A 24,786-nucleotide genomic window follows, 5' to 3' on the forward strand; every position below is an offset into this window, starting at 1 on the left:
GCAGGCGGGGCTGGGCTGTGCCGAGGATGCCCTGACACGCAAGCGTGCGCGCTACCTACTGCAGAGGGCGGTGGAGGTGTCCCTGGAGAGGGGCGTCTGCGGCACCTGCGGCCTCCCGGAAGGAACTGGTATTTGTCTGAGGCCCTCGCCGACCCTACTGTCTTCTGAAAGCAGGCTTCTGGGAGCCCCACAACATACTTGTAGAATTTGGCCATTCCAGATGGCACTCCTAAAGCCTGACAGCCTTGGGAACCCCTTCTGGAGGGTGTCCTGTGAAGTCACACAGTCTCCGCAGCCAGGAACAGTCAGACCCAGAGATGGGTGAAGTAGTATAGGGAGGTGACCTGGTCCATACAGGATTTTGCAGACCCAAATTCAGTGTCGTGGTCGAGTCATTGGGGGAGGGGAGTTGACATCCACCAGATTTGAAACAAAGATTATGCACCTAAGCAGGTTAGAGTTAGCATCATTCTTTTGAAATTTCCCTTGGTAATGCTCCTATTTTTTACCCTATGATAATTCTCATGAGCAGGATTTACTAATACTACCCAAATATGAAGCTAAAAGAAATCACTGACATTTTCAGCTGAATATTTTGGTATTTATTTCAGTGTCTTGAAGAAGATATCTTAAATCCATTGCCGTAGTTAATCTTTCGGCTAGATGTATATTCGCCTTTACCACTTTGAGACTTTTTAAATGCTATTCATAGATGATGTGTGTAGAAAGTGATAGTCGCTGTTTTTGGTTCTGTCCATACTAATCACTAATCCAGCCCTAAATTCTCAACCAGTTGTCTAAATCTTTCCTTTACAGTCAGACCATAAGATGCTTTGTAAGTTTTCCCGAGGAAGTCTTTTCTAGAGTCCTTACACTTACTCCTGATGCCCATGGATCTCTTGTCACCAGATTCTCTTCCTGAGTCCTGTCCTGGATCCCTCTTCCCTGTAGTTCAGACCTTTACCCATTTGTCTGTCTGTAGTGCACTCTCCCTCCAGTAGTTTCCGAGATGGAAATTTAAAGGTTACCTGTCTGATAATTCCATCAAAAGATCCTTTGTGTCTGACAACAGGTTTTTATTTCCAGCATTTCCGTTGAATTTTTTAAGAAATAATTGACATCTTCTGAAAATCCCCATCCACTATGTGTTTATGCATTTTGTTTGCCTTTTCCATTAGGTCCTTCAACGTAATTGTGGTTAGCTACAAGATTGATATGTAGGTTTGTCTTTGCTTTCTGTTCTGTCTTTTGGCCATGGAGGCACTGTTTTCTGTGTCAGGATAACATTCGAGACGTCAGTAAACATTTCTGCCTGGAAGTGGGCATTCCTGTTAAGCCCTCCGTCCTCAGTGTTGAATGGAGCTAGCTCTTTGTTGAGCTAGATTTGGAGTCTGCTGTTGCTGTTCCTGCCTTTAGTGCATGCTGGTTTTCTGGTTCTTCCTGTGTTGTCATGCTTAGGGGTAAGCTTGAAGGACCTAAGGCTTTCCTCAAGTTGGATGCCTGGATTGGGTCACGGCTGGGGGGTCTTCTAAGGCCTGACTGCTGATGCTTGGTGCCAGTTTGAGTTAGGGGCAGGGGTTTTCATTTCTACTACTCCAGCCTCATTTGAGGCCCTGTGTGTTTGATTCTATCTCCACTCCTTCTCCAGTGGCACAAAGCCTCTGCCTCCCAGCTGCCAAAGGGCTTGGGGTAACCCTGCCCTCCTGTGCTGGCTGCTTTCTGGATGTTTTGAGAAGTCTTGAGCACCAGTGTTCTGCCCTGCCTTGCAGCCCAGAATGACTTTGTCTGGGTGCAGGATCCTGGCAGGAGCAGGTTTCCTTCCCCACTGGGGCCACAGATGCTTTTGATTAATAGTCACAGTGCAGTGTCAGGGAAGCAGGTTTTCTGTCCCTCTCAAGGACAGCCAGCTTTGCCTGGCATCAGGGCAGGGCAAGGGTGCACTTGTTGGAGGGCTTCCTGGCCCTCCTTGGTGATCCATGCTTTTATTTCTTGTCAGTGGCCAAGAAGGGCCGGGCTGGAGGTTTTGGTGGTGCTGACAGTGGATCCTGCTGGCCCTCAAACTGAGGCAGGCCTGCAGGTCTGGCCCTCCCAGTCTCCTTCCCTGTCCAGAATCCCTCTTCAGGCAAGATCAGGTCTCCCTGGCATCCTCAGGGCTGCTAAGCTGTCAAGCTAGCTCGCTTTCGGCCTTTAAAAACTCATTAAAAATGCCATTTTTCTAAAGCCATTTTTGTTTTTATTTATTATTTATTTATTTGGGTTTTTTTTTTGCTGCCTCTTTTCTGTGCACATCCAGAGGTAGAACAGTTTGCAGGTCCTTTCTGTGCTTGGGGACTTTTTGGCCTTTGGAAGCCATTCAACCAGGCCTGATGACACTTTAGGGTTTAGCAGATTATCCAGCCTTCTCTCTTTGAGGCAGTAATGATTTATGGTTTTCTCTTGTTTGAAGTTGAAGCCATGACTGCACATGTCTGAACATCCTTGTTTCATATTTGCTTGATTGATGGTTTGATCAGGAGCAGATTTCTAGCTTGGAAAATGTTTTGATCAAAAAATTTAAAGGTTTTGGCTTTTCAACTTTTTTTTTTTTTCTCTCTCATTGAGTTTATTGGTACATTTTAGGTATTCAGTACAGTCACATTCATTATTGGGATCTTGCACCTTTGCACGACAGGTCTTGGTTCTCATTTTTCCCCTTGTCCCTGCCCTCCCTTGACCCCCTCCTACCCGTCCCCATTGACAAACATTTTATTTCCATTTTCTCATATTTTTTCTTTTCCCTTATTACCTTTCCCCTACCCTTCCCACTTCAACTTGGAAGATAAAAGTTTTCATTGCTGCTATTAAGACGTGCCAATTGATTCTGGATCCTGTTTATTTTTTATTTTTTAATTTTTTTGGTACTGGGAATTGAACTCAAGATGTTGTCCTTGCAAGGCAGGCGATGGAACCACTCAGCCAAATCTCCACCTGGATCCTGTTTCTTTATGTATAATCTGAGCCTTCTCTTTGGAAACTCAGATCTGTGGCCCCAGCTTCTGAAATTTCTGAATTTTACAGATTTATTTTCATCCTTTTGCTGGGCGCTTAATCTGCTATATCTATTAAGGCTGAAGATTATATTCTTTGGTGCTGGGAAATTTTCTTGAGTTTCCTTTCCCTTCCAATTTCTTTTCTCTTTTTTTAGACATCAAATCTTCTGGACTTTTCTGCATAGTAGCGTCTTTTTTTCTCCTAAGGATTTTGTCTTTTTTCTGTACTCCCTGGGTGATTTCTTCCCAGCCCTGAGTGAGTTTCTTACTTTCGTTACCAAATTTTAGTTCTCAGCAAGTGATGTTTATTATTAGAATGTCCCCTTTTAAGTAGCATCCTTTTCTTAAATGATCCCTGAGCAAGTCATCTAGTTTAATCACCTGTAGAAGCAACCAAGGGACTTGCTGCCAAGTCCCTGGACTTGGGAAATTTTGAAATAAATTGAATTATTTCTTAGCTTTCCCTATGTTAACTTAGAAGTTGTTTTTCTTGAGTTACTTTGGTTTTAATTTGATATTCAAATTCTAAATTTTACTGCTATTATCTCTTCCTGTGTTTTTCTAAATCCTCCTCTGTTGTTAGAATTTATGGAAAGTACAGCTTATATGTGAAATCTGTCATTTTTACTGAGAATTTCACAACAGTAATCTGAATTTTAAAATAGCACAAAATCCTCGTTGTGAGATTACAATCTAGATTGGGACACAGGATGTCCTACATTATTAAGGAATGCAACTTTTGTTGATACTGGCATTATTTTACCGACTACTATTTTGAAGAAAATTGTGAAATTCATAAAAAAGGAGTACTAATTTTACTTTTTTACATCATAATAGGCCCAAGTCTGTTTTGGTGGTCTGAGAAGAAGAAAGATGAGCTTCTAAAATTTTGGGAAAATTATATTTTAATTATGGAAACTCTAGAAGGGAATCAGGTAAGTTTTTTCAAGTTGTAGCAAGTCCTGCAATAGATAGAATTTTTCTCTTTTTCAAGCATTCTTTAAAAGTCCAATTTAGATACAGCATGATAGAACCCAAACATCCTTTGTTTCTGGCACAAATACTATTTTAAAATAGAATGTAAATTGTTTCAGGAAATTAGTTCTTTTATTCAACTCAAATGATAATTCAAAAAATTGAGTCTTTTGATTTTCCCTTGGCATTCTTAGACTTAATTTTTTTTCTGAAGGATATCCTTTTTTTTAAAAAAGTAAAACATTTATTGGTACAATTTAGATATCTATAATGATAACATTCATTATAGGGCTTTTGTACCTGTACATGATGTATCTTCTTCTCTTTTTCCCATTCCCTTCCCCTCCCTTCGACCCCTGGCATTCTCAAACTTTAACGTTTTTCAGAATCATGCAAACAGTTTGTTATAAAGTATAAATTGCTAGGCTCATCCCCATACTTTTTGATTTGGTAGGTCTGGATTAGGGCCTGAGCATTTGAGTTTTGTGCAAAGTTCTATGCGGTGCCTTTACATTATTCCCCCAGGTTGTAGGTTGTAGCCAGTGAGGGGTCAGCCCCCATGTACAGCAAGCATGGTGAGTGGGAGTAGGGAAATCACTTAGGTACCATATACACAGCAGTGCAGAATGAAGAATAAAAAGCATTTCTAAATTGAAATAAACTTGTAGACCTTATTGGTGAGTAGATCCACAGAGCTTCATTATTTATTTTGAGACATAGTGTGCATATATTTCAAAGGATATCCAAACTAAACATGAGCAGAGGTGCCTCTGTCCTGGTCTGAGTGGCATGAAGAACATTGAGCTTTGAATGTTCTCTGCTTGTAAATATGTGAGGTTGAACTACTTCAGTGATCGAAGAAAATGCTTCCTGTATTTTTTCCATCTTTTTGTTTTGTTTTGGTTTGGTTTTTTGAGACAGGGTCTCACTATATTGTTGAGACTGACCTGGAACTCACTATGTAGCCCAGGGTGGTCTCGAACTCATAGTGATCCTCCTGCCTCAGCCTCCCGAGTGCTGGGATTACAGGCATGTGCCACGATGCCCGGCTATTTTTTCTATTTTAAATACATCGGTTTAGTCAGCCCTGCCTATCTCCCAGGTCAATTGAATGTTACATGAAATATGTTGGCTTGCATTACCTCACCATGTAAATGTGCCATTGCCATCCTTGTGTTCAGTTGTTAGCTTTGCCGTAGTTGGTTCTGCACGCCCGATTCATGCCATGATTTAAAACCTTGAAGAGTCGGGCTCCTTATGTATATTTTTCACAGGAGTGTAAAAGCAAAAGGGCTGCTATTATGTAAATAGATGAACATTCCCTTACATTTTTTGAAGGTGCATTTTCATTTCATATTATTTTTTGCTTTTATTTTTAGATACATGTTATAAAGCCAGTCTTACCAAAGCTAAACAATCTGTTTGAATATGCAGTGTCACAAGAAAATGGTAATGATTACTTTCTCTTTTGCTTTTTAAAAAATGACATTTGTAGTTTCCCCCTTGGTTTTATAACATTCTTGTTTACTGTAGAGTATTTGGAAACACTTAAAATATAAGGAAGAAAATATGAATAACCTGGTAATGCTATCGCCTGTTGATGTTTGCTGCTAGCATCTCAGAGATGTCTCTTCTGGGTCACTGTCCCAAGGCAGCAGTGTGCCCACATGATGTCCTTCATCCATATCCTTATGCACTGTTCAAAGATGTAACTTTAAATGGCTGCACTTTTCTGTAATTTAGAGGTACAAATAATTGAATAGTTTTCGACTATGAAAAATCTCAAGTGTAATAAACCCATCACCCACTTAGCAGTCCGCTATGGCCACCCTTGTCTCTTCTTACATGCATCCTTTCCCATTCATCCCCAGCCGCTCGACATCATTTCATTTCATCTATAAATTTGTCAGTCTGGATCCTTGAAAGATAAGGACCCTTTTATAATGCTTTCATAATGGTATTTGCTATAAAAGTATAGTTAGGATATGAGTATATATGCTAACTGCTTTTCATTCTTATTTTATACACACACACACGCACGCACTTGTACATGTATCATTTTTGTGATTTTGGGGGCAGTCTGATACTGTTACGTATCTGGGACTTTTAGGAAGAGAAAATTCCAGGGTATAATTTTAAATGTTTTATTGCTTGATTGATTACACTGAGAATTGAACCCGTGGTCTTCACACTGCGCTACATCCCCAGTCCTACTTTCACTTTTTATTTTGAGACAAGGCCTTGTTAAGTCGCTAAATTGCCCAGGCTGGGCTCAAACTTGCAATCCTCCTGTCCCACCCTCCAGTGTAAATATGTTTTTAAAGGTCTTGATCATTGCTATATGTTGAGAGCTTCCCAAGGGAAATGCATTGAAGCTGAAGTTTCCTGAAATTATGTTATGAAATTAAGTTTAGAATAGGGAAACAGTGAAATGCAGGCCAGCCGTGCTTTGTACTCGTAGGAATGATAAATTACTGTGTTGACACATGAGGATTAACCTAGGTAAATGGGCTTTAATGCCTGCTCTGGATAATTACAACTTTAATAGCTTGACCCTTAGGAATTGAGCTTTATTCAGCTGACTGCTGAAAGCTGTTTTCTGATACACTGGGATTTTTCACAGACCATAAGCATGTATGGTCCCACCTGGGGCTACCATTTAATTGAATCCCATTGTGACTTCACTTAATGCACTTACGATTAAAATGATGCTTTTATTACCACGTTTTGCCCACAGCACTTGGCAAATCAAATAAAGAGAGACAGTTTTTGAAAAATCACCATTACCAAAAAATTGAATGGGCATATTGGTGTAAATTACAAATAATAGACCAATTTATTTATAGAATGTCATGAGTTAAAAATGCTGATTTTTTTTTTCCTAATAGAATTAAAGGATATTTCATCAGTCAGAAAAATATCTCTAAGGGGTATTCGTCTCATAATCTATTTGCTCATTTGATTATATATTCACTTAATAGATGTTTGCTTAGAATCCAGTACATGGGAAGCACTGGGGATAAAGTCCTAAGACAGTTGCAATACTTTTTACAGTTGACTTTTGTCTGTTTTCCACGGAAAACATAGTTTTGTTTATAAGTTGTGTAGTTGTATAAAGGGAACAGATAAGGGGCTGGAATGGAATAGCTGCCAGGGGAGTGAGGAAAGGCTGTCTTGAGTGACATCTGGGCTCAGATCAGGGAGGCAGCGCAAGCTCTAAATGGGACACCTTGGCCGGGCAGACAAAGAACCCGAGGAGCTGCAGGATGTGTGTGGAGGAGCGGGCAGGGCTGGAGTGGGAGCCAGGGCAGTCCGCCTCTCCTTCAGACTTTATTCTGAGTGGCAGGAAGCCACTGAGGGTGTTAAGGCAGCGGGGTGACAGTTTCAGATTTCTGTATGCAGAATGGACTGGAGTGGGGTGAGAGAAGCATTGATTAAAACCACCCCAGAGCTAAAGTTCCCATCTGTATGCATGGGGTAACATCTAATTTTTATGGACTGCCGCAGCTTTTACATTCTTTTGCAGTTCTTCTCAAACTGTCTGAACATAGAGTACTTAATACCAGAATTGTTTTGGTTATTCAGTGATTAAAAACAAACTGTTTTGTAACGTCCTAAGGCACTTTATGTGTTGGTACACAGATTTGTGACTAATTTATGTGGGGACACATAAAGTTGAGAGTTGGTTGTCAGCATTATATCTTTTGTCCACAGGCTGTTGGCTCTTTCACCCCTCCTGGCATCTGTGTATTTATAAAAGAATGTTTGAAAGTGAAAATAAAATCCTGACCAAAGAAGGCGTCATCCATTTTTTGGAACTGTATGAAACAATGACTCTTCCATTCTCACCGGAATTTTCTGAGGTGATGACAGCCCCTCTTCTTGCTCCCTTTCCTTGGTCCCTTTGTCAAAAGTAGACATTTGTTATGTCTTACATCATCTTCATATAAGCACATTAGAACACTCTAGAACGTCTCTTGATATATTTGTCCCTTTTGGAAAAAGCTGTGTCATTTCACAAGCTGAATGGTAGAGCTTCTGGCGTTCTTGCCATGGTGGAAAGTAGTTCTCTACCATCATTTTCCACACCTCATTGGTGTGGAGCGGTAATGGTAAACATATGGCATGCATGCCACAGTGGGCTCTTTGTGTCATTGAAATTCAGCTTTAAAAGACTTGCCATCACTGATCTAGAGTAAGAAGAGTGGCACAAAAGCTTTTGGGTGATGCTGGCCCACTGCTCTGCGTCACAGGATACAGCGAAGCCAGTTCAGCACTGTCCTCTCCTATTGTAGGACAGCTTGCTGTCTGAGCTGCATTTGTCAGAATTTGTTCTTCCATTCATCAGAAGCCTCATAGAGCCCAGTGACCAGGAGAATTACAGCTTGTGTTATAGGGCTGTGTTTCCCAAGGCCACTTCCCTAGGTTGGGCAATCTGCCTTCCCTTTAGAGGTAATCTCAGTCCATTTTCTAATTGAAACATGCTGTTGTATTTGACATGTATCATTTTTTTTTTATGTTACCCTCCCCTTTCTGCACGTCACGTAAGCTTGCCTTTTGACTAGTGACTCGTCATAGTTTAGAGTATAAGTTCCCCCCTCTATCTTCTAGGCACAGGGGCTTAAATCTTGAATAGCTTGTTTTTCTTGGTACTACCATTATTTTTCAGCATGTGCTTCTTTGGTTCCTTCCCTCTTTCTCAACCCACAATGTGAACTCTTATTAGTATGTGTTAGATTTTTAACAGGTAAGAATATTCTGTACTTATTCTGATGGAGTTAAAGTATACACCGTATGTACCGGGATCCTTAGTGAATTAACCTGCAGTAGAAAGGGTCAGATTTGTTTCTGCAGCCTTTGGCCTTGCATTATAGGTATTGCAGTTACAACTTTCTATCAATTATCTGTCTTTTGCCAAGTGTGGTGGTGCACCCCTCTAATCCCAGCACTCGGGAGGCTGAGGCAGGAGGATCACTGTGAGTTCGAGACCAGCCTTGGCTACATAGTGAGTTCCAGGTCAGTCTCAACTACATAGTGAGACCCTGTCTCAAAAAAACAAAACAAAACAAAATTATCTTTTTTTTTTTTTTAGTTTATTATTGGACCATTAATGGATGCACTTTCAGAGAGCTCATTGTATAGCAGGTAAACAGACATTCTGTTGTTGTTTGGTTTTTAGTTAATTTTATTGGTGCATTTTAGATATACATAATGATCACATTCATCATAGCAGACATTCTGCTGTTTGGCAGTAATGCAGCACTGTGTATTTGATAAATAAATTCGATGTTACCAAGCATGATCAGACAGTTCAGTATATTTGGTGCATAATCTGTGTTGTCTAACAGATGTTTTATATAATAAAAAAACCATGTAGTGCCTCTACTTGATGTTCTTGTCGTCTGTTATTTGTGTTATGTATTCCTCCTTCTCATTTCTTTTCTTGCCTGAAACCCCTCTATTCTTGGGCTTTGGAAACTATCTTACTTAGCCCGCTTTGTTCCCATTATGTCTGCTTTTTACTCCTGAGGAAACCAGTGACTATGGCTGACCAATGGTTTGAACTTGTTTCCTTTTGTTCTTTTGACTTTAAAAACACTTAGAAAAACCCTAGGAATTCCTGTTTATCTTTTATCCATAGTCTCCAAATTTACTGTTCTACTGTGTTTGCCTAATGGTTGCCTCTTTCATCTGTATGTGTGTGTGGCGGGGGTATACATCTCTTTCTTAGCTCTGTCTGCCAACCAGACTTACCCACCTGTATCTACTTCAGTGTCTGGATATTGTCTGTCCATCCATCCATCCACCTACCTGCCCACGAATTTTATCTATCCAGCCATATATCCACATCTGTCCAGCTATGAATTTATACCACTCTATCCAGTTTCAGTGCAGTAGGGCTGGGCCCATTTTGACTTTTCCATATATGACAGTGGCTGCCAGGATTCTAAGCTGTCTCCTTACTTGCTGCTTTTACCTAAAGGCAAGCAGTGAAAAGAATTTGTCAATATTGTGCCTCAGCCTCATCTTTTTTTTTTTGGTACCTGGGATCAAACTCAGTTCTTTGTGCTTGCGAGGCAGGCGCCGGAACCACTGAACTAAATCCCTGGCCCTGCCTCCTCTTTCTGAGAATTACCTATATGCTTAAATTGTATTTTAAAATTCCCCCCACTTTGGAAATTATATCATCTCTTTACTACTGATTTTTTTTTTTTGAGGCGGGGTCTCACTGTGTAGTTCGGGCCAGCCTTGAATTCACTGTGTAGCCTAGGCTGGTCTCAAACTTGTGGCGATACTCCTGCCTCACCCTCCTGAGTGCTGGGTTTGCAGGCGTGTGTCACCACACCTGGCCTTTACTATTGAACTAACTTTATAACCTTAAGTCTTCTCTTTGGAATGCTTCTAAACAGGACTCCCTCCCACTCATTACCACCAACTTATTTTACAATGGCTTGATGTTTGTGCCAAGTTATACAAATATTAATTTTTAGTGTCTGCCTAATAAATATCGAAAGAGCACAGAGATACTTGAGTTGCCAAGGATTTGTAGTCTTCAAATAAGTCACTGCTGTTGTATAGTTTTGTGGAGCTGGGAGACAGGTGGAGAGCAGTAAGGTCACCAAGTCCTGGTGCTTTCTGAAGAGTTGACATGCATGTTTATTATGGGATGCCATAGTTTCCCAGCACTCTCCTGTGTTCACTTAGCAGATAATATTCCTGGGAGAAGCACAGAGGAGAAAAACCTGACTTTAGTAGATGTTAATAATTGAATGCTGTTGCAAAAGTAATTTACTACTAATACTGTCTTTGTTGTGAATGTTCTTTCTTTTAGGCTTAAGTTGTAAAGTCATTAAATTATAGCTTGGAAGGGCTGGGGATTTAGCTCAGTGGTTCGGTGGCCTGCCTTGCAAGCTCAAGGACCCGAGTTCAATCCCTGGTACCAAAAAAAAAAAAAAAAAAAAAATTATAACTTGGAAACAATAAAATATAATTCAAAGTTACCATTTTATGTAGCTTTTTAAAATGATACTACAGTGGTACCTCAGTTCATGAACTTTTCACGATTCTGGTCACAAACCAAATTAGATGAGAACCAAATCAAATTCATTGGTTAGGTTCAGTGTTGACCTTATGGGGAAATTTGCTTCAGTTCTTGTCACATTTGGTTTGCAACCGGAATCATAGAATTAAGTTCATGAACTGAGGAACCACTCTTTTTAGAAAGATTCATTTGTGTCTGTGAATAAAGGAAAGTGTTATAAGAGGAAAAGGGGGTTGTGACTTACGTTCATTTTCCTAGAAAATATTGATGTTTCTGTAACAAGAAAAATTCCGAGAATTTTACTGGAAAATAAAATGCAGATTTAGAAAGTTTGCTGAAAGATTGCTGGAAAAATTTGGGGCAGTAGTCTATTTAGCTTTAGCACACACACTCATTTTTAAGTAGATCTTAAATATTTGTTTTTCTCTCTTTTTTGGCTATAGGTCCACAGGCCAGATTGTAGGAAGTGGTTCTCCATTGGGATTAAAATTACAGAAGTTTTTAGTCACTTATGTTTCTCTTCTTCCAGAAGAAATAAAGAGTATGTATCAGTGAGAGTTTTTTTTTTAAACTTAGTACTTTTTTAAACTTACATTGATATAAGCTCTGTTGTGTGATTGTTATAATCAGTGTTTCCCAGGACCTGCTCCTGTTGTCTGAATCTTGCAACTGTCCATCATGAGCAGGCTTTGCACTGCCTGTGCCGTTGCTTTGGTGCAGGAGCAGCGTGGCACAGTGGTGGAGGACCTGCCACTGAGCACCAGTTCTACTTGTCTGCTCTTTAAGAACTAGGAAAGTAGGAAACTGGGGCTGGGGATTTAGCTCAGTGGTGCTGCCACCTGCCTTGCAAGCGCAAGGTCCTGAGTTCAATTCCCAGTACCAAAAAAAAAGAACTAGGAAACTAGATTGAACAAAGGAAGAGCCTGGTTTTAGGAAAAACTGGTAAACTGAATATCCATGTGGCTGTCTTTTACAGATATCACCTTAGATTAGAAGGACAGATACAAAAACCCCCTAGATGAGTGGTTTGTTATTCTTTCACATGAGATGAGTTCAGAAGCAGAGCATAGAACAGTGTGATTTTGCCTGCTGATTAGCAGAGGGACTTCTGCTGCTTTCTGAGACCTTTCTCCACTCCTACCTTTGTGACTGATGAAGTCACCCTGTGTCTGAACTATTTCTTTCATTGTATTTAATCTACAAATAGGGTGATATGACCAGTGGTAATATGTACCTTTTTAAAAGTAAAAAAAAAAATACAGTCTATATCATGACTTTAAATTTATAAGATGATTTGTTTTGCTTGCTTTTGAAAATAAAATTAGTTAATGAAGGTAGTTCAGCAGTTAGAGCTGATTTTTAGTTTTAAGTTTCTGGGCTCTAGCAACCTGGGGATGAACTCGTGGGCCATATTGGGACACTCTGTCCACAGCACCAAGTGAGACAAAGGATCTGTATGCTGAATGGTGGCTCAGGACCAGGCATAACACATACTTGGTGAGTGTGTCAGCTGAGTGTGAGGGGAAGTGTGGCCCTGGGCATCCTCCTCGGGTTGAGTGAGGGCTTAGGCACATGGAAGGATTTATTGAGCATGATTAGAAGAAAGTGAAGCTAGGGGTACTCACTAGTTTCTAGTGAATGTATCTTAAATGTTTCTGTTTTTTTGTTTCTTCCGAGAGGTACAAAATACATATCATACTCTTCTAGGAACTTCTAAGGATTTCTTAAAGTCAATCTACATGAGCTGAGAAAGCAGTTAGATATCACTTGCTGCAGGACCCAAGGTCCTTGACAAACCAGTTTAGTGGAGGAAGCAAGGAGGCCCTATCCTTTTGTATCTGAGAATAAGTGTCATGCTATTCATGGCACTGAGTCCAGGGTAGGTTAGAAATGACCCATGAGAGAGGTTTGCATCAGTATTTCCAGTCCTGTTTTTCCTTAGTAGCTCTGAAGTTTGGCTTCTAACAGCTAAGACTTTTCAGAAACTACAGCTGCATGAGGGTTATCAGTACTTATCTCACTAGATCAGAATGACGTTGAAATAACATTTTTTTAATTGAGATTTAATTCATGCCCTGTAAAAGCTACCCTTTTAAGCTGTTCATTTCAGTGTGTAATATATTCACGAAGTTGTACAGCTATCACCACTATCGGATTTCAGAATATTTTCATCATCCCCAAAAAGAGTGCCTTGTCCCTGAATGGTCACTCCTCACTCTCACCTCCCTGTCTCCTACCAGCCCCAGTCCACCTTCTGTTTCCATAGATTTGTGTATCCCAAACATTTCACATACATATATGGAGTTGCACAATATGCATCCTTTCAGGGCTAGCTTTTTAGCACTGTGTTTCAAGGTTCATCTATATTGTAATATATTAATATTTCCTTTTTGTGGCTGACTAATAATTCCGCAGGCATTTGTATTGTTTCCACTTGTGATTATTCTGAATAATGCTGTGAGTATTCATGGAAATGTTTTTATATGAGCATATGTTTTCAGTTCTCTTGGATACATACTTAGAAGTGAAATAGCGGGGTCATACGGTAATTCTCTTTAATTCTGGGGGAAGCTACCATGCTATTTTCCATAGTGACTGCACTATTGTACACTTTCACCAGCAGTGTGATTGTTCCAGTTTCTATAAAGCCTCCCCAACCCTTGGCTTGATTGTGGTCTTCGTAGTGGGTGTGATGTGGTATCTCATTGGTGCTTTGATTTGTATTTCCCTGAAACTAATGGTGTTGAGTATCTTTATGTGTGCTTATTGACAGTGATAATATTTTTAAACTTTTTCTTCTAGGTAATTTCCTATTAAAGTTTCTTCAGAAGATGAGGAGTAGACATTGGTGTGCTGTTCCCATTTTGTTTCTGTCTAAGGCATTGGCAAATATCCCAAGATGTAAAGCCCTGGGACTAGAAGGGCTTCTTGCTCTCAGGTAATACTCTGTGTATGGTCACATATGGTTGTTTGCCATGATTTTTTCTCGGTTTAGTTTGTTTTTCCTTCTGCTTTCATCACTGGTGCTTGTTTTTAGTTAATATAATCTTATGTAAGAATAAATAAAATTTAAAACTTTTATTCATCTAATTGAATTTATTTTGAGTTACTAAGTTAAATAAGTACTCTGATAGATTCATTTAAGACCAGTACATTTTTTTATTATATTGTTAAGTAGAAAACTGAAGGTAAAATATCAAATGATAATAATAGAAAGCATTTCAAAAGATGTAAAATTCTTACTCTGAAAGCATCTTTCTTCATAGTATTATTTTTAAAAGTGATCATTTCATATTCAGTTGAACACTGTCGGAGGCCATGATGGAAAATAATGGCTTTGAAACCCGGCTATCAGTAACTTCCTACATTTTAAGCTGCAGATGTTATAAGTCAGTAATTACAGGTTATCAGAATTTCCCTGAGCCTGTGAAAATGTGTTTCTGTGTTGTGATGTCAGGGACGTCATCCAGTGTACTATGATCACACATCAGATTCTATTGAGAGGCGCGGCGCAGTGCTTCCTTCTTCAAACAGCAATGCATTTGGTGGATGTGGTGAGTTTATCTTTGATATTCCCATTTACAAGGTTGTCTTGGCCAGTAGCTTGCAAAACTGGATAGCAGGCTTATAATCCAGCTCTGGACCAGCCTGTAGGTCAGGTTGGCCTGAGGCCTGCAGTGTTGGGGAACTTGGATTTAGGATTCACAGTGTTCTCAATGATAGGTGTGGCTATTGTGTACCAGGTGTGCAGAAAGGATATGGCTTATGTGGACCACTTGCTTCCTCCTAGCGTCAGAAATGGCACCATGGTTAAGGTAGAAGTGGCAGAACACTAGGTGCTGAGTCTCTAGCAACTTCCCTAGAAGCAGTAGCAGCATTTCATGTGCATTGTCACAGCTTGCTGCTGGGTAGCTAGCCAGTGCTGGATTATTCTTATCTGGTCTCCATCATGCTTGGTCTCCGCTATGCTTTCTCTTGTCTTCCAAGACACAGAGCATCAACAAATACTCTTGCCTAGAGCAAGGGTCAGCAGAGAGAAGTGTGGATAGTAAATATGGTCTAGGGCAGTGACGGCGAACCTTTTAGAGCTATCAGTGATACAAATAGCCTGCTGTGGCACATGTGCCATAGGTTTGCCACCACTGGTGCAGCCTTTTCAGGTCAGATGGTCTGATTCAACTTTTGAATTATTTTAGAGGCCAAAGCAACCATAGACTGTTAGTATGCTATTGCAAGGATGAAATATATGACAAACAGTGTAAAGGAGGAAAAATTTATTTTGGTTCATGGCGTCAGAGGCTTCAGTCCATGGTCAGGTGGCTTCTTTGCTGTGGGTCTGAGGTGAGACCAAACATCACAATGCAGTGGTATGGTGGAGCAAAGCTGCATTCCTCATGGTGTCCAGGAAGCAAAGAAAAGGAAAGCCAGAGACAAAGGAACTGGGAGCAGAGGAAGTCTCCAAGGTTACTCACCCATGACCTCCTCCCTTCAAGTAGGCCTCACTTCTTGTTTCCATCTCCTCTCAGTAATGCCATTAAATTGTAATGCACTTCCTTTAAATTAATGAAGTTAGAGTCCTTAACGATCCACTCACTTCTCTAGGCCTCACCTCTGATTATTGCTTCACTGGGGATTAAGTCCTCAATGCATGAGTCTTGCGGGGGAGTCACTTTGTATTTAAACCATAACAAACAGTTTATGAATAAACAGGGAAAACCATATTCCGGTAGAACTTTATTACAAGTAGGCTGTTGACCCTGCCCAGAGCATGGACTTAATTCAAGATAGGCAGTCTTGCAGGCCATGAGACCTTGATGGTTTTCTGTAGTCAGGAGGTCATTTTTATTACTTTAAAAAGACTGACTTTTTGATTAGCAGAAATTTCTTCTTACAAATAATATCTTTTTGTAAAGATTGTAACTTTCTTTAAGATAGTCACCTCATCTTAAACAAAAATATATTTTAAAATATTTCATTTTATATAATGATTACAACTGATGCCTTCACTGTAAAAGTGGATGAATATTTTATTAGATTTAATTACTAATAGTCTACTTTGACTAGTGTACTTGTTTGCTTCCACAGAGTGTTGTTTTATTCATTGGATAATTTTAAATTGAGTAATGTTTTTGAACTCCTTGCTTAGGAGAAAGTATCGCTGTCTGATGTCTCCACTTTTCTCACCTCTCTGAAACAAGAAGAATCTTTGGGACGAGGAACCACCTTGTGGACAGAGGTGAGGCTGGAAAAGAATTCTTTGAAATCTTACAGTTTTCAAAATCATGTTCTAATTGAACTCCTTACTTACATCTGTGTAGAGTGTAACAACTGCTTTGTGACCTCCCACCAGAGATTTTGAAATACTATCTGTGCATTTGCTTTGAGTGGCCTTAATCTCATGCTGCCAGGATTCTCATGGCCGGTGGGGAGGAGCCGAGCTGGAGAGGTGGGCCTTCTGAGTGGAGCAGTGCTGGGGGCAGATCCCGGCTCTGGCCCAGATGAGCTAGGAATAATGACACCTTAGTCTCAAAGACAGGAAGTCCACAAACCTCCTTATTGTCTTGTTTTCTGTCAGTTAATGGCGTTTTCTGCTACCCAGCTGTCTAGGCCCGACAATCTGATCTTATGGGTTTTTTTTTTTTCTTTTTTGGTGGTACTAAGGAATGAACTCATGGCCTTCACACTGACCTACAATGCTAGTCCTTTTTTATTTCTTATTTTGAGATAGTCTCAGTAAATTGCTGAATTGACCAGGCTGGGCTTGAATTTGAGGTCTTCTTGCCTCAGCCTTCCAGAGTGCTGAGAGTACAGGTTTGTGCCACTGCAGTGATTTTTAATATTTCTTACTCTGCCTGAGTCATCTTGTGCCCTATTGTCTATCAACTGTCTTTTTTCTCCTGCATGCGAAGCAGACCCTGCCCAGCTCCCTTGGTGGGATGCTTCCTTGGTGTCTCTGGCCTGTAGGCCTTGTGAATATCTTTATATTAAAGGTATTGGTAAATTGTTATACATGTTGCAAAATTTTTTCTTAAAAAAATCTGGCTTTGCTTGCATGAATGGGAAGTGATTTTCCATGGTTTAGAGATTGAAACTACTAGTCAAAGGATATGATTTCCCTACCCTGTTCTTCTACTCTGTCCTGCCCTGCCCCTAAACAAATGATAGCTTTCAATATAGGCCTGCTTACCATCTTTCAGATTTTTTTTTTTAATTTAAATTTTATTGAGTTTATTGGTACATTTTAGGGATACAGTACAATTACATTCATTGTTGGGATCATGTACCTTTACATGGCAAGTCTTGATTCTCATTTTTTCCCCTTACCTCTGCCCTCCCTTCACACCCTCCTCCCCTCCCCATCTACAAACACTTTATTTTCCTCTTTTCATTCTCTCACATTTTTTTCTTTTCCCTTTTTGTTAAAAGTGTGTCTTAGGGGCCGGGGATTTAGCTCAGTGGTTCCGCCACCTGCCAGGCAAGCACAAGGACCCAAGTTCAATCCCCAGTACCCCCCCCAAAAAATGTATCTTAGTGATTTCCTTTTAGGCATAGACATTTTTTGTGGTACTGGGGATCAAACTCAGGGCCACTCCATCATTGAGCTATATTCCTAAACTCTCTCTCTCTTTCTGAGACAGGATCTCATTGATTTCCAGGCTGTGCTTGAACTCATGACCCCCCCATCTCAGCTTCACTCAGTGCTGGGATAATGGGCAGAATAGACATTGGGAGATCTCATCTCAAAAAATTAAAAGGGCTGGAGGTGTAGCTCAGTAGTAGAGAGCCCCAAGTTTGATCCCCAAATGAAAAGCAAACCACTGCCACACTGTGGAACAGTTTCCAGGACATGAACCTTAGAACCACGTGTAAAGTGTGACATATGTACTTGTATATTTTAGTGTAGATTTGGCTGTGTCCCATGACTTTTGTTATGTAATGTTATGATGTAAATGTCTAGTCTTTGTAGGTAATTTTGGATGACCTTAATTAATGTAGAAATTTAAACATTCTATTTAGAAAGACGCAGCTCATACTTACTCATATTTAAACTCGTATATTGAAGTGCACATCATGAGAACCATTGTAAAAAGAGAGTTGTGAACATATTAAATCACATTTAATTTATATTTATATTTATTTATTTATTTTATTTTTATATATATATTTTTGGTACCGGGGATTGAACTCGGGTCCTTGTGCTTACAAGGCAGGCTACCAAACCACTGAGCTAAATCCCCGGCCCTAGATTTATATTTAAATTCACAGTTAATCTGATCAAGGATTAATTGTGAAGTTATGTGACTCAGTTTTAGTAATCCTGTAAGATATAATGGAGAAAGACTGAGATAGTATTTCTCTTTTAATAAATTTTAATAGGCACATATGGTACAAAAGCTTTTGAGAATAGGAACTTTAATTATAACTTATATTTAAAATTCTATATTTTCTCAAACATAAAAGTTCTTATTTTAGTGTAGGAAGCTGGAAAGAATTTTAAAGTTGTAATTTGCTCTATATAATGTTATTTTGCATAGAAATGTTCTTTAGAACACCTCATCAAACTGTGCATCTTGTATTAGATGCTTTAGAAATACCACAAAGTAATAAACTGTTTATTGTCATGACTGAGTGCCATAAACAACACATACAGCAAAATGTGTGTGAATATATATACAGTCACATAGCATTTCAGTCAGCAGTGGTCCCGAGTTTACAAAGGAGCTGTTGTGTTTAGTGATTTAAATTCAGTTCATTGTGAAAGAAAGTAATTGGCTTAGGAAAATTAGAAACCCTTTGTCTAGCTTGGTTTTTAAAATAAAGGAATCCTGTGCCTGTTTTCTTCCAGCTCTGTGACTGGCTTTGTGTCAATGAGAGGTCTTTCAGGGCCTGTGGCCCTGATGGACTTCCCGAAACATCTCTGAATGCTTATGTGAAGAACCTGGTCCAAGAGTACATTAAATCACCTGCTTGGGAAAGTAAGTCTGCAATTGTTTTTATAGATTAATGAGACCAAAATGTTTTCAAAGAGGTTTTCATTAGATTTGAGGTTGAGATTTAAGCTTACACAAATGTGTGATGATTACTGATGTCAAACTTGTATGTCAAAAAGTGCGAGTAGTAGAAAGTAAAAAATACTACCTCCCAACTTGTACTTTGTTCTAAAATTTTTTAAGCTGATAAGTTGCCAGAGTAGGAATTTAACACATGTAAATTTATTAATTTTTTATACAACTGCTCAGTCCTTGTGAGCCAAGTTTTACAGGTGTATTTTTGGAAGCCCTGTAATAGAAATATGTGGAAATTAATGGTTTATCATTGTTTTTAAAACATTATAGTTAGTGTAAACTGATTATAAGAAATAATTATAGGGAAAAATCATCAGAAGGATGATTGTGTTAATTTTTTCTTTTCTTTGCATTTTTAGCAAAGACCATGTCTGTTGTTTGTTTTGTGGTGCTGGGGATCAAACTTAGAGCCTGTTACATGGTAGGCAGAGGCTCAGTCACTGAGCTATACTCTTAGTTCTTAACACCACTTTTGCAGAGTTCCCTTCTTTGGGAAAATGCATAGACTTGTATGTATGAGGGTGAGTTCTTAGCAAATTCATTAGTGAGGATTCCTTTTATATTTCTAGTACTTCCTCTTCATTAAAGTTGTTAGCATAATTTCAGAAAATTGCATCTTTTAATTTAGTGTGTTTTAAATTTCCTAGCTTTGTCTCAGACCAACTCATTTTCTGCTACTGATTTCTCTAATCTGATCTTGGAACAGGTTTTAAATGATCAGATAATTATCTGTCCTTCTAATATGCATGCATTTATTCTTGGACTATTTCTCTTTTTTGTTTTATTCTCTCTGTTGTCTAGTACATTTTTTGTGCTGTTACTTGGAAGATTCTTTTATTACACCTGTTGAAATACATAAACATCCCTGCTAGAGTAATAAATAAACATCCCTAGTAGAGTAAGCCTAGACTGTGGGTCCAGCACATCAAGGCACCCAGCCTTGGTGTCCTTATCTTCCCATCCTCTTTCTGCTACTGAGTTTTCCTGGGAAAACCCAGCTGCATTGTTAAACTTGCCTCTTAACTGCTTACCTTGCATCTGCTCTTGCTTCTCCTGCAGTCTCTTGTCCACATTGTTGCTGGGGAAATTTCAAAATATTGATTTCAAAGTTTACATGTTTCCCCTCCCTCCTTCATATGCATTCACTATCTCTGGTTTCCCTATTGCCCTTTAGACAAAGAAGTGTCTGGTGGCCTGACTAGGGTCCTGGTCTCTATCCTCCTGTATCTGTCCCCTCATTTTCTGCTCTTCCCTCTCACTTAGATGCACAGAGGCACCCTTCTGTTTCCTGGAATACTCAAGCTTTCTCCTGCCAGGACCTTCCACACTGTCCTTTCCTTCTGGGAAGCTCTGATCTCCTTTCACCCAACTCATCCCTTCTCATTTGTCATACTCAGCTCAGTTGTCCTGTCTGCAAGACTTTGTCTTGCTGTCCAGACCAGGGCACGGCCCCCTCATGTGCGCCCCTATAGTGTGTGCCCCTCTCTTGCAGTTAAAGCAAGTACGTTGCAGTTCTGTATTTCATTGCCGATGCTTTGATTGATGCCTTTCTTTTATACTGCACTTTGGATTCCTTGAACACAGGGTCAGCTGGTTTGCAGCCTAAGGTCAGGCCAGTAGGAGGCACACAGTGCTTTGTTTATGTTCAGATTTACATGTGGATGCATAGTAATGAGCTTTATTTCTCTAATAGTGTAATATTGGTAAGGCTATTACCTTGGCTGTTTTGTTTTTAAAGTGTCAGCTTTGAAAGACTTTGTTACTGCTCTGCAAACCTTACCTTGTATTATTCAAGCAGGAGAAAGCTGTTTTATGCCTGACTGGTCTGAGGCCAGGCTGACTGCTCTGATGATCTTGCTAGCTGTGGATGTGGAAGGAATGAAGACTGAGTACAGGTAATTATTTCTTTCATTAGAAAGAAGGACTAGCAGATGTATGATGTTTATTTAGACTTTTCAATTATATTTAGAGTTGATCATAAAGTATTAAAGAATAGATGTTGAACATTTTAAATATACTAAAGAAATGCTTCAAATAAACAAATAGGAATAGGGCATATTAGTCCTTTTAGGCTGGTAAATTAGATGTTAAACTTAACAATTTAATATTATATTTAAAGAGTTAAAAAAAGCTCTCTATAATAATTGGACGCTGAATTTGACTCTTTTGTAAAACATAATTTTTAAGACATGATACTAAAGATAAACCAACCTCGTTTACATTTTGAGAGTGTGAGCAGATCAATTGTTCTCAGATTATAATTACTGCGATAAATCGCTTTAGTAGGTAGGTTGGTAGTGTGTTTGCATGGCAGTTAATTTTATTTACATCAAATCTCTTTTTTTAGACAGTTTTAGTACTCAAGTTGGTGATAGCAGTTTTGCATAAAGCTTTAGGTTTTTTTTCTAAAGCGTGTTCCATTTCATTTCCTTGACTAGCTTGCCTAGATTATCTAGTTTATCTTTGTTTTGTGTTGTTTTTCTGTATTACAGAGGCAGGGTCTCCACCGTTTGACTTGTAAGTGAAATGGGTGTAGGCCTTTCCCTCCCACTGGGTTCTTCCTGTGCTTTCTTCCCTAGACAATCATTACACTTAGGAAAGAGTGCGGATCAAGAGACCCATCTCTGCAGGTGCTGGATGTTTCAGGCATCCCTAAGAGTAACTTTGTGTGATTGATTTCAATAGCTAGCCAATCCCACAGATTATAGATGGGCAGTGATTTCTCTATGCTTTCGAGATGGTTGACTTGGGCATGTCTTTTAATATCTAGTGAAAAGCGGAGAACACAGAATGTGTGGAGGATACTCTCAGACCCCCTTCTGGATGCCCTGGTGAAGCTGGGTACCAGTGCCTACACGCCCTTGCCGAGGACTGACAGAAGCCTGCAGTTGCTGGTGCAGTTGTTGCACACTTGCATGTTGAAAGGTTCCAGCCCCCAAGATGGTGAGGACGTGTAGTCTCTATGGGTTTCTTGCTTGGTATGTGGCCGGTATTGCAGAATAAGAGGAAATTCCTGACCTTTTTACACAAAAGAGAAGTTCTTTCAGCATATTTATTGGATGTCTCCTGATAGTGTCAGGAATACAGTGGAGTTGACCTGCCAGTGTTTTACATGTGTTGTTTACTACTGATTTTAGAATGCAGCTTCATTTGCCTTTCAAAAACTTTTTTTTGCTTGTAGATTGATTTCCAGATTGTTGAAAATGGTCATTTTTCATATCTGTATATGCAGGATCTGTTTCTGATTGCCACAGCGCTAGATGTTATAGGAAGTTATTACAAAAGCAGTAATTTTATACTTACTTTTAAATATCATCTCTGAGGACCTTTTGAGTAGAAAATACTTTATGCAGAAAGCACAGTGGTGGTAGATAGAAGCATTGAGGGGGCTCTTTTCTCCTTAAATGAAGATACATGTAGTGAAGCAATGGAAAACACTGAATGTCAGAGAGGCGAATATTGATAGGTGAGCCTCGGTTCCCTGTCCTTTCAGACCAGGTTTATTCCTAGAGTTCTAGAAATTTGCTACTTAAAATCCTACAGCATCGATATTAGGATAAATCTGAGAATAATAATATTGATGACGTTAAATTTTAATGTGTGTGTGAAATATTAAATCTAGTGTCAGATTTTCATATTTTTTATGGTGACAGCAGATCCATGTGCCATGACCTTGATGGTAACTTGTGAGGTTTTCAGCTTTTAGGAGCATTAGCTTCGTCTTATTTTACGTGTCCTGAGTATTACCATACTCAGCAGTGCAGGGCTGGGTCTCAAGTGCCTTTAACTTCTTCCTGCTGCCTTGTACAGCCGGTGGTACAAGCATGACTGTCCCACTGGCTGCATAGCACAATCATGCATGGATGGCTCTTGCGAACATGTTAAAATTTATCTTACTTGATACAAACAACAGGAGGTGTGATGGTTTCCTGTGTTATGATGCAAACTGATGACACACCTGTACTCGAACCCCCAACCTAGGAATTTACCTACCTGCTACTCCTCAGTCCCTCTTGTTGCTTCCTTGTTGATTTCATCTTTTTCATCTACATGAATTTTAGAAAAGGGTTTTTGCCACATACATAGGTATTCTTTAATGGTCTGTTGTTTTTTTAAAGTACTTCATTGAAGTATGATTGACATGTTAAAAAGCTGTCCATACTAATTGTGTAAACCTGATGAGTTTGGGGATAAGTCTACACCTTTGAAACTATCGGCACTGTCAACGTGTGGGAATGTCCTCCACCTCCCAGAATTCCCTGCCACTCCTGTTATTGTTACTACCTGTGAGAAGAGCACTTTGTGAAGATCTGCCATTTTCACATTTTGCAGTAGCAGTCAGGCCATCTGCCAAGAGTAGATCTCCAGAATGTACTTAATTTATAGAACTGAAGCCTTGAATCTTTTCACCATCCCCTGCCATTCTGTGGTGTGACTTTTCACTCTGTGAAAGTGCTGTGCAGTGGCTTTCTGGTTTGATGTAATCTTACTTGTTTTTACTTTGGTTGTCATATCCCAAACAGTCATTGCCAAGACCAAAGTTAAGCTTTTTTCTGATGTGTTCTTCTAGCAACTTGATGGTTTCATGCTTACACTTAAGCTTCTAATCTACTTTGAGTTGATTCTTGTGTGTTCAGTTTTGTTTTCTGCATGTGAATATCCAGATTCCCAAAGCCAGCTATCGAGGAGACTCGCCTTCCCACTTTGTATTCTTGGCACCAGATCAGTTGACCATTCATGATGAGCTGAGCAATGTGTTATTTAGTTTTCTTGCTTTCAGGCTTTTTAGAAATGTCTTCCTCTAAGGAATCTACTCTACCTAGTCCTTAAGAGTCATTTGTGTTGTGGAATCTTCCATTAACTGACACAGCATGGTCTGTTGGGTGCCCTTATGCTGGACATTGGGTCATGTTTGGTTTATTCCTGTTGTGTGCAGTGCTGCTGTGGACACTTGCTCCTGTTTCCTGGCGCCTGCGTCTGAGCCACTCCAGGATAGGTGTCCACCTTGGAAATGAAGTGGGACTTCCTAGGACATGTGCACATTCAGCTTTATAGGATGATGCACAATGGTCTTTGCAGGTTGCTATGTACATGTGGTATGTGCTCATTTGCAGACCATGAGGGTTGAAAATTGAAGGAAGGACCTGTGACACACACAGCGGGGATCTCTAGGAGGAGGGGCCTCCCTGGAACAGCCGTGCTGAAAACTGGCTGAGGCTGGGGGTCAAGGGCAGGGAGATGATTGGCACTGAACTACATCCCCAGCCCCTGTTTTTGTTGTTTTGTTTTGTTTTTGGTACTGGAGTTTGAACTCGGGACCTTGTGCTTGCATGGCAGGTGGTGGCCCCCCACAGGGGGGCCCCCATTTTTTTTGAGACAGGGTCTCTGTGTTGCTTAATTACCCAGGCCAGGCTTGAATTTAGGATCCTCCTGCCTCAGCCTCCTAGAATGCTGAGGTTACAAGTATGTGGTACTTCAAACAGCTTCAAATTTATTCTTTTGTATGAAAACTTTTTTTAACCAATCTAATTTCTTTACCTTCTCTCTCTTTTTTATTTTTGGTACTGGGGATCAAACTCAGGACCTTGCTGAGCTAAATCCCTGGCACTCTTTACCTTCTCTTATAAATTTTAGAGTCAGCTTGTCTGTATTTACAAAAAAAAAAAAAAAAAAA

The 24,786-nt window shown here is 39.8% G+C and overlaps 1 protein-coding gene across 1 annotated transcript in view; it reads left to right on the plus strand.

Annotated features, from left to right (window-relative positions):
* The window catches only part of Tarbp1 (TAR (HIV-1) RNA binding protein 1), a 62,913-nt gene that overhangs the window by 2,212 nt on the left and 35,915 nt on the right, over positions 1-24,786 (plus strand). Inside the window, exons 3-14 of the mRNA XM_010622011.1 lie at positions 5-128; positions 3,867-3,964; positions 5,384-5,453; positions 7,719-7,867; positions 9,097-9,149; positions 11,490-11,587; positions 13,849-13,984; positions 14,504-14,600; positions 16,193-16,282; positions 18,893-19,022; positions 20,908-21,007; positions 21,883-22,055. Coding sequence (XP_010620313.1) covers positions 5-128; positions 3,867-3,964; positions 5,384-5,453; positions 7,719-7,867; positions 9,097-9,149; positions 11,490-11,587; positions 13,849-13,984; positions 14,504-14,600; positions 16,193-16,282; positions 18,893-19,022; positions 20,908-21,007; positions 21,883-22,055 — 1,318 coding nt within the window. The remainder of the gene's footprint in view (positions 1-4; positions 129-3,866; positions 3,965-5,383; positions 5,454-7,718; positions 7,868-9,096; positions 9,150-11,489; positions 11,588-13,848; positions 13,985-14,503; positions 14,601-16,192; positions 16,283-18,892; positions 19,023-20,907; positions 21,008-21,882; positions 22,056-24,786) is intronic.

This window comes from Fukomys damarensis, unplaced genomic scaffold (genome assembly GCF_012274545.1).
Source record: "Fukomys damarensis isolate Sample0158 unplaced genomic scaffold, DMR_v1.0_HiC HiC_scaffold_10, whole genome shotgun sequence".
Lineage (NCBI taxonomy): Eukaryota > Metazoa > Chordata > Mammalia > Rodentia > Bathyergidae > Fukomys > Fukomys damarensis.